Source organism: Aplidium turbinatum, chromosome 4 (assembly GCF_918807975.1).
Source record: "Aplidium turbinatum chromosome 4, kaAplTurb1.1, whole genome shotgun sequence".
Classification (NCBI taxonomy): domain Eukaryota; kingdom Metazoa; phylum Chordata; class Ascidiacea; order Aplousobranchia; family Polyclinidae; genus Aplidium; species Aplidium turbinatum.
Window position 1 is genome coordinate 36,459,992 of NC_137475.1, and position 14,374 is coordinate 36,474,365.

At 38.4% G+C, this 14,374-nt stretch overlaps 1 protein-coding gene across 1 annotated transcript; it reads left to right on the forward strand.

Annotated features, from left to right (window-relative positions):
- Nucleotides 1-358: 358 nt before the first annotated feature.
- On the forward strand, nt 359-12,192 carry LOC145768791 (tyrosinase-like). The gene is made up of 8 exons (XM_082580386.1): nt 359-458; nt 768-962; nt 1,323-1,516; nt 2,368-2,476; nt 4,792-4,982; nt 8,386-8,657; nt 9,117-9,281; nt 9,845-12,192. The coding sequence occupies exons 1-8, from the start codon at nt 366-368 to the stop codon at nt 10,324-10,326; spliced, it is 1,701 nt and encodes a 566-aa protein (XP_082436512.1). The 5' UTR covers nt 359-365; the 3' UTR covers nt 10,327-12,192.
- Nucleotides 12,193-14,374: the final 2,182 nt, after the last annotated feature.

Below are 14,374 nucleotides of genomic sequence, written 5' to 3' on the forward strand. Positions count from 1 at the left end.
AGTTGTAGACATCCTTCATTTGGAAGTCCTGAAAGTTCGATGTCTGTCCAAGACAACTTGGATATACACCACTGATGGTCACAAAGAAGAGTAACACACGAGAATTGCGTCTTCCATTTTCATTCGATCGATCCCTTGATGACTTTACAAATCACATGCACATATATCAACAAGAAGGTAGTCTTATTACCAGGTTTTTATTTAGGTTGCTTTTGCAAGACAGAGTAAAACTTGATTGTAAAAAAATGGTTAGCGAAAAAATTAGAGTGATGTATATGTGCATCATGGTTGTAAAACTAGTTGAATGCCAGTTTCCAAGATCATGTTCTGATGACAGTTCAATCGCTTCAAGAAAGTGTTGCCCTATGGCAAGTGATGGGTCACAATGTGGAAAATCTTCGGGTAGAGGGTCATGTCAAAGAACTAGACCCGCTGCAAGTAATCTGTCAAGTAAAGAGGTAAAACAAACTTTTTCACAAATTTTTTTGCAGAGCAATATGTACCTGTTTGATGCCGCAGTGTTTAATACCATAACATAAGCGTTGCTATGAATGTAGCCCTGTCAACATGTAATTCATCACATACCTTTCAGTGTCTTGCCAAATACACGGCGAACCGCGGCCTATTAAACGTCAAACCATCGCTCTCACCGTTCGGCTATGCAGCCGACAATCGTACACAACAGTTATCAAAACTGCTAATGACAATTAGTTTGCATTTATTCAGCTGAATTGAAGATGTCGTTTGCAAAATGTATTTGGTTACAGACTCTTCCATTTTTGTTGGATGACCGAGCAAGGTGGCCAGTTGCATTCTACGACCGGGCTTGCTTTTGTACTGAAAAGTTTGACGGAGTAGCCTGCTCGAAGTGTAAACCTGGTTACGAAGGAGATCGGTGCGAAAAACGGTCCGCGACAAAAATTAGAAAAAATATATTGTCATTGTCAGCTGCTGAACTCAAGGTAACCAGTTCATCCATTGTAGGCTAATACTTCAACTCGTCTAATTTAGTGTGAGGTAGTAACTAAGCCTAAATATGTTGGAGATGCGTTGTCAACAGAAATGTTGTTGATGCTTTTTCCAGCTTATTAATTAACCCTGTAACGACAAATTTAACGTTTTCATAATAAAAAAAACAAAATTGTTTGCATACATTGAAAAGTATTAACTTTTAAGAGCATCAAAGGAAATGCGTCGTGAGAAGATTGAGCAAACGAGAATAGCCTAAAAAAATATCTTAAAACGCATGGTGTAGTTTAATTGCTTACGATGTGTTTCTGGTATTAAAACAAAAAACATGTCACTAACTTGACTTTTTGCAGAATTGCATTGAGGTTTTGGATAAAGCAAAGCGAGTAACAAGTGAAGACTATGTCATTTTGACTACTGACTATGATAAAATTCTCCGCGGTGCAGCTCCAGTGTTTGTGAACGCTTCCGTGTTTGACGTGTTTGTCTGGATGCATGCATACGCAACAAAAGACAACTTTAAGTTTTCAAGAAAAGCGTTAAACAGGTGAATAAACGTTTATCGGCTTAACCAGTCTTAACCAGTTTTAATCAGTCTTAACTACTTGACGCCCGGCGTTTTTCCATAGTTCGATCGGAAAATCCAGGCTTCCGGTATAGGACTTGATTCCTCATACATGTAGAATCGGAAAACTTTACCAACTGCAAATTTTTGTCCACAACAACTTTGATACTTTACATTAGAATAAGCAACTCAAAATAAACCTTTTGAAACGAAACAACAGCATTTTTTCTCGGTTTTAGTAACAACACGTGTACAAGTGCCTCATGGATCTGTTTTTGTTGCAAAGTTCAAGTCACAATAAATTGCTAAAATTTTAATCTATCAAGGTTTTGATCTCAAACTGCAGCCTGCTAAAATTTCCTGATAAGGTAATGTTATGGTATAGGCAGTAGGCCACAATGTGGCGATCCGCTAAAACAGGATAAAAGAAACCAATATGAAAATGTCTAAAAAGCAATATATTAAAATAAGATGCAAATGTACTCTAGCATGCAGACTACAACTGTACAGTGTACAGTAGCCTATAGGCTATAGCCTTTTAGGCTTATGTGAATGTGTAGCCTATAGCCTACGTCAGAAAGAGCAAATAAACTATAGCCTATAGCCTATAAATGTGTAGCCTATAGCCTATAGCCTATAGAATGTGTAGCTATATAGCCTATAGCCTATAGCCTATAGATCGTAGCCTATAGCCTATAGAATGTGTAGCCTATAGCCTACGTCAGAAAGAGCAAAAAGCAAAAACATCACTCTTGTCAAAGAAAGTCTTTGACTTTACGTATTCAGTGAAAAGTATTTGAAGTCGGTGAGTGACTTTTTACTGTATATTGCAGCTGGAATGGGTCAGATGTCAGCTTGGCAAACCGCAAGGAACTTGTCCGAGATCTTTTAAAGGTGGACCCAATCCTTGAGGAGAAGATCGATGTTGATTATGCTCATGAGGTTAGACCAGTGCTCTTCAACCTTTTTTGTATTGTTTGAAGAACTCTGTACACTTCACAAATTAAAAATTCCAGTTGCGCTTAGAATCAGGACAACTTGGGAAAAAAATTCCAAAAACGAAAACTATCATTAGGTGGCTCATGAGTGGCTGAAGTTATAAAAAATGATTGAACTAGTTTGTGCCGGGCAATACAATTAATCAAAGGCGAAAAAGCACGGAGAAAAATTTATTTCAAATTGGCAGTGTCAAAAATTAGATTTTGAATCGTTTCGAAATCAGATTCTAGTTTTTCCTAATGTTAATATACTGTACTAGCGGTATAAAAAATTGAAAAAAAAATTTCTTGGATGCACCAGAATTTCACTGATACATAAATTTCAAGAGAAATAGAAATGTGAAAAAAAGAAATCCTTACATGCAAACCGATTTGCAAGAGGTCAAAGTGAAGACATAGGCGTAGGAGAAAGTTAGTTTTTGAAGGTGCGATACATTGCGATGCCCAAATATAATTAACTGAACCCTAATATTTTTTGCAACAAAGCATATATAGACCACCTGATTAAAAATTCTACACTGCTCTCGATAGTCTGGTATATGCTGTAAATGTAATTTGTCAGCTACTTATATCGCTCAAATGATGCGAAAGCACCACAACAATACAAATAACTCAATACGGAAAAACTTTCCACATCAATAATATAATAATAGGCCTAGTTGTACTTTAAAATACAAATTGTCATAATAATCAAAAATCTTATCTAGTTAAAAGTTATTTCTAAAATTTCATAAACTAAACTCGTAGACTAGGTTTTTAGCTGAGCATTTTGATATTGTAAGTTAAGTGTTTAAAGAATCACTTTCAAAGTCAATATTGGCACAACTCGATTAGGATATATTTTTCATAAAATTTGCAAGCATCTGGATGTTTTCAGATGTTGAACATCAGTTGAAAAGTTATTTCAAATTTTATGAACTAAACTTGCAGGTTGCAATTTCAGCTGAACATGTTGATATTGTAAGTTATACGTTTGAATGAAGCATTACTTTCAATATTGGAGCACATAGGATTGGGATATGCTTTTCATAAAATTTGTAAATATCTGGATGTTTTCTGCTTAAATTTTTCGAACTCTCAACAAATTACACATATATTTCTTAACTCTCACAATTTAAATCATATTCAATTTCAGTAGATTTTTTTAAATTTTACATGCATTAAATTGAACATAAAAATATAATTTTAATTATTTGAGCAAAATATCATGAATAAGTTCGATCATAATGAAGTATTTGAAACATGCTGAAAGTTCTTGCCCAAATGTTTATCAAATTTGCCCAAATTTTTGACTAATTGAAAAATTTGGCATGCAGTTGCACCCTTTGCACCCCTGGCTCTTACGCCTATGGGTCTGGGGGGAGCCTTGATACATTTATCTTATTTTGGAGGCTTGTTTGAGTGTTTTGTGGCACAGTAATGTTGTTTTCTTAAATGCGTAGCCTACATGTAGAAGATAGCCGGTTGTTGAAAAACACCGCTCACCTTTACCCATCAGGGTGTAATATCTTGGGTGGGGGTAGCTGTTGAAGGAAAGAAGGCCAAAAGAAAAGAACAGGCCACTCTACTCTTGTTAGTCCCGAAGGATTAGCATATTGAGAGCTTTATCTTCATTTGCGATGCTTGGATCAAGCATGGGACCCACTACCACATATAGAAGTTGGAGTTGTGCAGAAAGATTTCTACTACTTTAATTTTTTAACGAAGTTTGTATAACCTAGTCTTTTACAGTGTGGTAGGTTACAGTGCTTTTCATCAAAATGCTGTTCCCCGATTTTCTCCACAAGCCTAGTAGGTTATACAAGACGTAATTCACCACGTACCTCCATTAACACTGGAATTAGTTAGCTTAACGGTTAACCACTTGAGAAAACGATGTGTCCACTTCGAAGTGATGCAGTATTTTCTCAGTTAGGGGCACATCAAAAACTCTTTCATTATAATCCACTGCTGAAAGTGCATGTGCTTCATGCAACTGGGATTGAGCGGAAAAACGGAGCTAGAAAATTTTACAAAAAAGCCAATAAATGACTTCTATTTTTCAGTTTTAAGGATGTACGTGACCAAGTGAACGTACATACAATGTCATAATAATCAGCATTATAAAACAATTGTTTTAACAATTATGGTTTAGCATCAGTATTTTGACAAGTTTTCAGTAATTCTGCTTTGAATCAGCTAAAGTTGATCATCAAACATTGTCTGGATTTTTAATTTCATTTAAAATAAATCCATTTTCTTAAATAATTGTATTCCTAGGGATCCGGATTTTTACCTTGGCATCGGATGTACGTGTTGAAATGGGAGCAAGAAATACGTGACGTTGTCGCCAAGGACCCGTCGTTCACACTTCCGTATTGGGACTGGCGTGGGAGCAGCACCTGTGACGTGTGCAATGACGCAATGCTAGGTGGTCAAGATCCAAACAATAGTTCACTTATAAGCTCTGGGTAAAAACTGTTACGCTATCTCAACATCTTAACTTTTATTTTGATAATCAAACATAGTAGACGTACAGTAAAACGCAAAAGTGATTCTAAGTTAAAAATATTCACTTTTTTAGAGCTTTCACAACTTAGAAAAATTTTGTTCATATATAATATGAAAAGTTGGCCGAGTAACACCAGATGAAACAATAAAAGGTCAAGGATATAGGCTACTCCTGTTCAACATTAACCACTCGCAGAATCGGGTGGGGGGTGGGCATTTGGTCACGCTCTCCACTAAGACCGAAAAAACATGAATTCTCTTTATGCTTTTGCAAAGTTTTCACGCTCGCTCAATCACACTATAGTGCCCCCTCCACCCATTTTTTTTCTACACCGCTAATGTCATTTTTTCTACAATGAGGACCTTATCTTCTCATACTGGACCTTATTATCTTATATAGACCTTATATGAAGACCTTATATTCTCATAACACTTGAATCAAGCATGGGGCCACTTTTACCTTTTAATGTCATTATATTCAATCGCCATCTCTGCTTGAAGCAGATTGCGCATCAGCAAAGGTTGTCTGCTTCAATGAATCACAGTTTTGAGCTAGCTCGCTCACTGTCGTCAAATTGAGTTCGGTTCATGCCTGGATGTTGTCATGCCATCGCTTTAGTATTCTGCCTCTTTTTCTCATTCCGTTAACTTTTACCTTCCATGCATATTTTGCTGACTCCGTATTTTGACTTTTAGGAATGGCCGAACAGTTTCAGAACTTTTGATTTTATTGTTGCTGCAATTGAGCGTAGCTTCGTTATTGTCAATAGGTTTTCTATTTTCATATTATCAAGTAGCCTTTTGTTGGTCATGCTTCTCATGTGATTTTGAAAAGTGGTGAGTTTTTTCATTGTTGTAGACGTCCAATTTTTGCATTTTAGACTGTATAGTGCGACTACTGGTAAAACGTAAGTGTTGAAAAGTTTTGATATTATTTTGATTAGAAGTCTATTGGAGGTTAAAATCTTTTTATTTTTTTCAAATGCTGTCCAGTCTAGACTGAATCGGTGTTGTACTGCAGTTTTCTCCGTTGATGGTCGAGGATAGTATTGGATGCAATGAAGCTTGAGCGAAGGAACGAAGCCAAACCATCGACTTTTCACATTTAAGCCGCAAAGCATGGAACATCATCAACAACCTCACTGGGCGCTCAGAAAACTCCTCTCACCAGTGCCAAATGCCATCGCTTCCCAGATAGTGCAGAACGGAGTCTACAAGACAAAGAACCGCCAGGCATCCCGCCTTGTCGCTAATGAGGTATCTGCTTTGTGGCGAGGGGAAACACCACAAGAAAAAACAATCTCTGAAGACTTCACTCCAGCGGAATTCATCATCGCTCTCCGCCTAGTGAAACTACAGCAGTCTCCAGGGCCAGATAAGATTTGCACTGAGATTGCGCTCCATGCTGGTCTTGCCCTTAAGTCCTGGTTACGTAGATTCCTTTCTTCCTGCTTGCACCACCTTAAAATCCCAAAAATTTGGAAAAGAGCTTTAGTGGTTGCAATCCCTAAGCCTCACAAGCCACCCGACGACCCAAAGAGTTATCGCTCAATATACTGTACCTCCTTTGTGTTACTTATAAAATCCTTGAAAGGCTGATCTACGCCCGCGTCAACCCAATCAAGCTTTCCATCTACACAATCGGGAAGCTGAATCTCTATAATAATGGAAAACCTCTGTCCTTATCCTCAAACCAAAATACCTTGCGGTAGCATGAGACCGATCGTTCACGTACCGCTACCATTTGGTGTCCCTGCGCAAGAAACTGTCATCCCGCGCTACTCAAGTGCCTGGCAGGTTCCAGCTGGGGAGCGAGGGCTGACATTTTGCATACAGCAGCCTTAGCCCTTAATTGTATACTCTTCAGCAGAGCACTGTGCACCTGTCTGGTGCCATGGCTGGCTCCGTCAAGTGTTGAAACTGAGAAATGCAACAGAGTTGAGCTCAAGTTTCTTGTGCGGGTCATATTCAATTATACTGTATTTTCAAAGTTTGCCGCGGGCCAATAAAAACTGGACCGGGGGCTGTAGTTTGGACACCACTGACCTAAAAGTTAATGTCGTTACTTATTTAAAATTAGAGAAGAATGGAATGATTCAAGCGTTTCCGGTTTCTCTTGTGCTTTCCTCATGAAGGACTGCAACAAATGCCATAGTGCAATTGTCTGCTATCAAACGAGTCGTGAACAATCCTTCTGAAACCGAATAGGACAATTCCATGTCTGACAATGAAACAATTTTTCACTGAATAAACGGTTGGGCCTATACAGTATACGCTCCCATTTCCTGTGGAGTTTCTTTGGATTGGTTTCTTTGAACGTATTGTGTGCCCATTGTACAGTACGTAAATCTATTTTTGTGTAGCATCCTTTCTCTTGCGTGGTATCCCTTGTAGGCTACTGTAATTTAGTTTCAGAATTAGATTTTTTACTTGTTTGCAAAGGCTGGCTAAAGCTTTTCCTATTGTAACGTTTGATACACATTTAAATTCTTGATAGTGCTTAAAAAGGAGACGCTATAGGCATAACAAAGTCCCCTCGTCCGATTTCTTTTTTTTTTCATCCCCTCCGATAGCTCAGTTGGTTAAGCTTAGCCTATAATTTCTTGAGCGATAAACAGTCAAGATCAAGCGGCTGGTTCAACTCTTGGGGAGTGAGTCCGCCCCGTTAGCTCAGTGGTTACACGCCCGGCTCAAAATCACGCGGCGCTGGTTCGACTCTCTGGGTGTGCGCTTGAGCAACGCACTTTCAGGATTGCTCTCCATTCAGCGGCACCTAGTGAATGCAAATTCCCGGCAACAAGACTTTAACAATCGGAAAACTGCACTCTGCCAATCTCGGTAACCGGCCCTACGTCAAGAGCCTCTACAAGTATGCGAAACTACCAGGAATACCTTATCAAGGCTTTGTCAGTCCAAGGATAAAGATTCAAAACCAAACCAAACCAACAAATTTCAAAAACAGTGCTCCATTCAGCGGCACCTAATGAATGGAATAACCCACTGAATTTGTACCTTCATAATGAAAAAGCTTAATTTATGCATGCTGCGTAACATACGTGTTAAAACTATAGACCTACATAGCCTACTATATACCCAGCCAGTTAACTTGGCAATGTGAAGTTTCCTGTCTGTAGCCTACATGAAAATCTAATGTCAGGAAACTATTTCATGCCATGGCTGCTGCTGTTCAACTGAGTCGACTGTTATTCTTGAGGTTCGTTTCTCTCTGCACGTGCCGACTATGGAACATCCATGATAAAACAATGAAATATGTAGGCTAGGGGTCTACCAAAATCACATTAGGCGATACAGTATAGACCCAATGCTTGATGGCTTACAACTAACAATCCTATGTTGTTTCAGTTCCCCGTTTTCGCAATGGAAGGTTATTTGTTTGCATGAAGATGAATCTTTGCTTCTAGGCAAGCAATGCACTGGTGCGCCAGAAGGCCCTTTGATTCGGAATCTTGGAATGTATGATCCTTCCCGAATAAACGGTCTTCCAACATTTAGTGATGTAGAAAAAGTTTTTCGTCTTGGCACCGTTTATGACACAGCGGATTATGACAGAACCGCAAACAACAGTTTCAGAAACCTATTAGAAGGATTCGCAAACCTGGCCACAGGCAACGCAGGTAGAGCCTTTCACTTTTTGGTTGTTTTAAAACTTTTTATGTTTATCTATTATACTGTCAGTGTAAAACATTAGGCCTACTACTGCAGTAAGAAAAGTACGTCTATTAGAAGAGTTGAAGAAATCCATAAGAATAGCTTTAATATAGCCTACTGTAGACATGACATTATCTACTATTCAAGACCGGATCCGATATTTTATTATCTGTTTTTTATGCATGCAAATGTGAAGGGTTTTAAACGGTTGGGTAACTAACAGTGATCGCTGAACAGCTATGAAAAGCAGGCAAACTATAAAGCTCGTTAAATAAGCTTAGTTTATACGTCATATATTATATAGGCCTGTTAAACTCTTATACAGTATATCATTCAATACGTTATACATCATGAACCCCCGGTGGATCGTAACATGTGGCCTATATGTTGTACACGGGAGACGAGTAAAATATATTTTCAAACAGATTTTGCAATGAGCCACCTACACAACGCTGTGCACCTTTACTTCAATGGAACCATGTCCTCTGTGGTTTCATCGGCAAATGATCCTCTTTTTCTTCTTCATCACATTTTCGTCGACAGTTTGTTTGAAATTTGGTTAAATCAACGGAATCAATCTAACGATCAAGGTAAATCATTCTAAAGTGCAAAGAACATTAGGCCACTAAGCCTAATGGACTCAGAAATTGTCAACATTGTTAACTTTGGCTAGATTCAAAACCAACATCAACTTTCAGCATTAGCTACATTGTGTTAGCTTACGCTTCATATTTATATAATGATCCAGTGATCTTCAAAGAGACAAGACCAATAACCGTGCTTTATTTCACAACTTTTTATGTCCAATTTAAATTCATGATATCTGAAGCGTCAATAGCCATTCTTGACAATAGTAATTACCGAATTACACAACTGAATTTCTTGATCCGGAATGAGAAGTTTCGAGTTACAAAATCAGAAAGTTTGGTAAGAAATTAAATATTCCGAGTACGGAGTTAGAAATTTTGGTAATAGGGGTCCTATAACCAGATGTTGCGGTTAGGCCTACTGCGTCAGAAGTTTTGCGTATAACATCTAAGTGTCATTGTTGATAAACATTTTGCTATTTGTGCACACATGAAAACGCTATAACTGTGAATGGCTTGTTTGAATAGACTTACTAAACATTATTCATTAGGTTTGCTTTTTCCAGGGCTTTTCAATGATTTGAATAAAGCAAGACTTGGTCACAGACCTCAGGACCACATGGTTCCTTTCTTTCCCTTAGTCAAAATTAAAGAAGGATTCAAAACAGCAAAAGATCTTGGTTATGAGTACCATCCCAGACAAGAAGAGATGGCTGACATGACCGACAAAACCATCAGTGATGTTGCGTCAGAAAAGGGATCGGGCGATACAACTTCTGCTGTGACACCAAACACTAAAAACAGTTCCACTGAAACAAGTACGTTTCAAATCCAAGCCAACAGTGTTGCCAAAAAAACACTTGGTATTCCAAATGAAGTATCTCTCAAAACGAAACACGACGCTGATGGCAAAAGCAAAAAAAGTATTTTTGACGTAAGCAAAAACATAGCACAAGCTGCAAAATGGAGAAAAGAAAAACTAAGGGGACGGCTCCAAATATTTTCATCAGACAATCAACAGCTTGACAAAAACTATACTTTATATTAACAATGAAATACAAGGGAATCTTATTAGTAGCTGTTAATTTGTCTTTCTAAAATTTATGTTGAATATATTTTAGTAGACCAACAATAACTTGTTTGTGCTGTGTGGTATCTAGGAGGCAATGTGACATTATTTAGTCCATAACGATAGTTGAATAAATTGAACCTAGCAAAAAACTATCTTTCATTTACATTAATTCAACGTCTGCTAACAATAAATCTTGATTTGCTTAGTGGAAATGGCTTTTAGCGAAAAAAATGACCATGGAAAGTTAAGTTTTCGGATAATGTAGAAAATGATTATTACCAACTCAAATGCCTCAAACTATTTCTTGTTTTCTTCTTTCAGATGATGCATTTTACTGGTAAAAGCGATAGTTAAAATAAGCGCATTGCCTCTAAGACCAAAGCTTTAAGGAAACGGTAGGCTAATTTTATCACAAGTTTTCTATCTGGCTACGTCGTTGCGTATCAATGGTTGCATTCGGAACTGAAATCATAAATAAAATTTCAAACACGCACTTAATCTATCCGATATAATCTGTATGTCGCTGAAGCAGATGGTGTGTTTTTACCGGTAGACACTTTAACTTATAATTTTACGTATGAACCAACCGACTGCTGACATTGTGACCTTTCTAGCATTCAGCCAGAGAGTTGATTCTTGCTTTAAACTTGGTTTAACTCCCTAGACAGCAATTACAAAAGAAAAAAGAGGAATGGCAAGGTGGGAATCGAACCCACGCCATTGAAATGACTATTTCCTAGGCCTAACCCTCTAGACCACGCTGGCGACGGCGTAACATTCATTTCATGTGCTTTCTAACGTGCATGACTGCAATCAGCTGATTTAAATCTTGCCTTCTGATTGGTTAATAAATCTCATCTGCTTCAACGACCTGTAGATTAGGGTGGAGTGAAACATAGGTTAAAAATGAAAGTTGATAGAATCAATTTGTAATAGTTACTAAAAGTTGTGATGTGGTAAATGTATTCACATGCTGAAATATTTTTGATTTTGATCAACGTTTACGTCTGCCGCAAGTCCATTGAAGTTTTCACTGGTATTTTGGAGCTATGACGTCATCACAATTAACAGATCGTCACTTTTATCTAACTTCTACCTTCGGTACTTCTATCTAACAATATCAGAGTTGTAAATTACACATAAATCGTTGCAATGCAGTGGAAAATACGTCTTTTAGAACGCTTGTTGCATGTATATGATCAACTGATAAGAAAAAACACGGATTTTAAGCTATTTTCTTCAAATTTCTGTTCCTTTCACAAGTTCATCACCACAGTTTAAGCAAGTATGTGCAATGAAGGTAAAGCAAACTACAGTAGAAAAGTGTTTTTCTTAATATGACAATATTGAGATTTCGGTTGCCTGTTTACTTTTGATCCCATATAAATATTGTAAACGCTTTTTAAATCATCAGCTTATACAGTACATGGGCGTTGGCAGAAATATTGCAGGGGGAGGGGGCAAACATCTTTTAAGCCAAATTTTATCTTGTGAGCTACAACGAGTGCAACGTAGCTAAGTGTATTGATGAAATGTAACGTAAATTTGGACGGCACGAGCGAAAACGTTACAATTAAAGATATTTCCAAGGCATACTTAGCGATAGTTTCCGAAAGCGCGAAAAAATAGTCCTGGAAAAATGTTGGTTTACTTCGAAGAAAATTGGATGAAAAAGATATTATCGCCCAAAGGTAAGAAACATTTTTGAAAGTATCGTTTTCATAAGGAAAGAAACGTTTACAAAACCCAAATCCAGGGGGACAAGTCCCCTCTCTGCCGACTCCCATGAGTTTAAATCTCATTAAGCACTCCATTTGCCAAAAACTCTCGTTTTGTATTGAATACAGGCATTTCTAATTTTGACTGCAGTTTACTTCGAATAAATCCGTCCCGTTGTTTCTGCCCAAACACCGCAGATGCTGCTTCAATAACGAGGGGCAAGGCCACCTTCCATGGCTTGTGTGTGACACGGATAGCTAGGAAATTCAAGCTCTGGAGCTGCAGCATCTTGAATGAAGGACATTAACTGACTGTCCGGTATGTCTCGAGTTAGTGGTGGTTCATATCTCTCTGTATGCTGCCAATCAATCAGTTCAAAGTATTCGTTTGCTTCAAAGATCAAGAGTGGAACTTTAAAGAGACGAATGGAATCTCCATGACCTTGTTTTCTGGAAAGTATCCTTCTCAGTGCTAATTTTCTGTTGTACAGACGTTCATCTACCAACATCCACAGCAATAGGTTCTCTTGGTGAGCAAAAAAGGCATTTCGGTTGATACCAGGGACAACTATTGCTTTTAGTTCAGCGCTAAGACAGCGCGACTTTTTAACTACGTGAAACAAAGTGTTTAGCTCCTTTACAGTAAGTAGTACAGGAAGGTTGCGTTTTCACTGCAAACCACGTTGGAGCGTATAACTTGGCAATGTAGGCTACTCCACCAAAAGTTTCCTTGCTTCAGTTGTCCCATTAGGTCATGACGATGTCGCCGCCAATGTGCGGGTTCAACTATGGCAGGAGAGACTGGCAGCCGGACCGACATTGGCCAATATGGAGCTCACACCCATGGAGAGCCTTCCTCCCAGAAAACGTGAACCGTGGAAGTATTGGCGATGCCTCAACCGCTTAAGAACTGGTATTGGCAGGTGTAAAACCTTGATGAGACACTGGGGGTATTCCATGGGGAGCACAAGTTGCAAATGCGGACAGGAGCAAACGATGCAACATCTACTCGAATGCCCTGACCTAAAAGCAAGGTGCTCTGCACAGGATTTGGCCGAGTTCAACGATAGAGCAAGAGCCTGCGTGATGCTCTGGGCTACGGCCGTGTGATACACGATGAAGAAGACCAACGCTCTCAGATTTTACAGGGATTGTTTCGTGAAACATAAAGCTTCAAAATGCGATTGGTTGTTGTCAGCCATCTGGAGTGATTCATCTTTCTTGGATTACAATAGGCAAGCTTGGCATCACAACGCCCTGAGCTAATTGCTTTACAGATGCCATACAAGTAGGCTACAGTAGGCTACTGCTGGTCTGTGCTTAAGCTCACGTCAATTGAAGGCAGTTGAATATCAACAGCCTCAAACTCTGTGACTGGTAAACTGTCACAGTCTTCAAGTTTTTTACCAATGGAGCCAGAAAAACTTAGTGGACCAGATGTAACTCCATCAAGATAATGCATCAAGTGTCTCAGTGGTAATTCATTAAAATGCAACAGACATACAAACCGCTGCAATGGCTTTTTCAGGCCCTTTTTAAGAATTGCATATTTCCGATTATGTTGCTTAAATGGACTAATTGAATCGTAAGAAATATCCTCTATGACGTCACATGCGATGGTTTTGTTGCGGAAAAAAATCTGAAGCAAATTGTGATATTTAATCAGCACATCCCTTGTAATCTTGAACTTGCTTGCGGCAGACGAAAACTTTATTTTAAAACGCTGAAATTTTCAAAGCTTAATAGTCAAGCCACACTACAACTTTTAATCGCTATTACAGAGCAAAAATCAAAATTTTCTTTTTTCACTCCACCCTACTGTAGATTATAATTACGCCATCCGGTATGAATGCTTCTGAAGTCTCCAATGGGTGACTCTTGCAAAATGAATCGCAAACATGAATTCAAGTGGTATTGCAAACCACTTAAAATTTCGTGGGCTACATGTTTAAAACGCGTTGGGATGCTGGTAATGCTGCAGCTTGCAAAATGCTAAACAATGTCATGCCAAGTTTATAATGCTTTGTAAGCTCACAAACTTAAACATCGGTGAAAAGTTTATACGCTACCATGCAATTCACTGAAAAACTAAAAGTAAAACTACCATGCTTTCGCTTTCGTTATAAACGTAGAAGACAATACCAACAGTTGCTACACCGATCTGTTTGATGAAATGAAAACTCTGGTACGAAGAAATTTTCTCGGCTTCTAAGATGACTGTTGTAACTACAAATTCCATAAATAACTTGGAAAGCCTCTACGTGTCCAATCTTTTTCCGCTTCTCGAAAGCATCAAGAACAGAAGG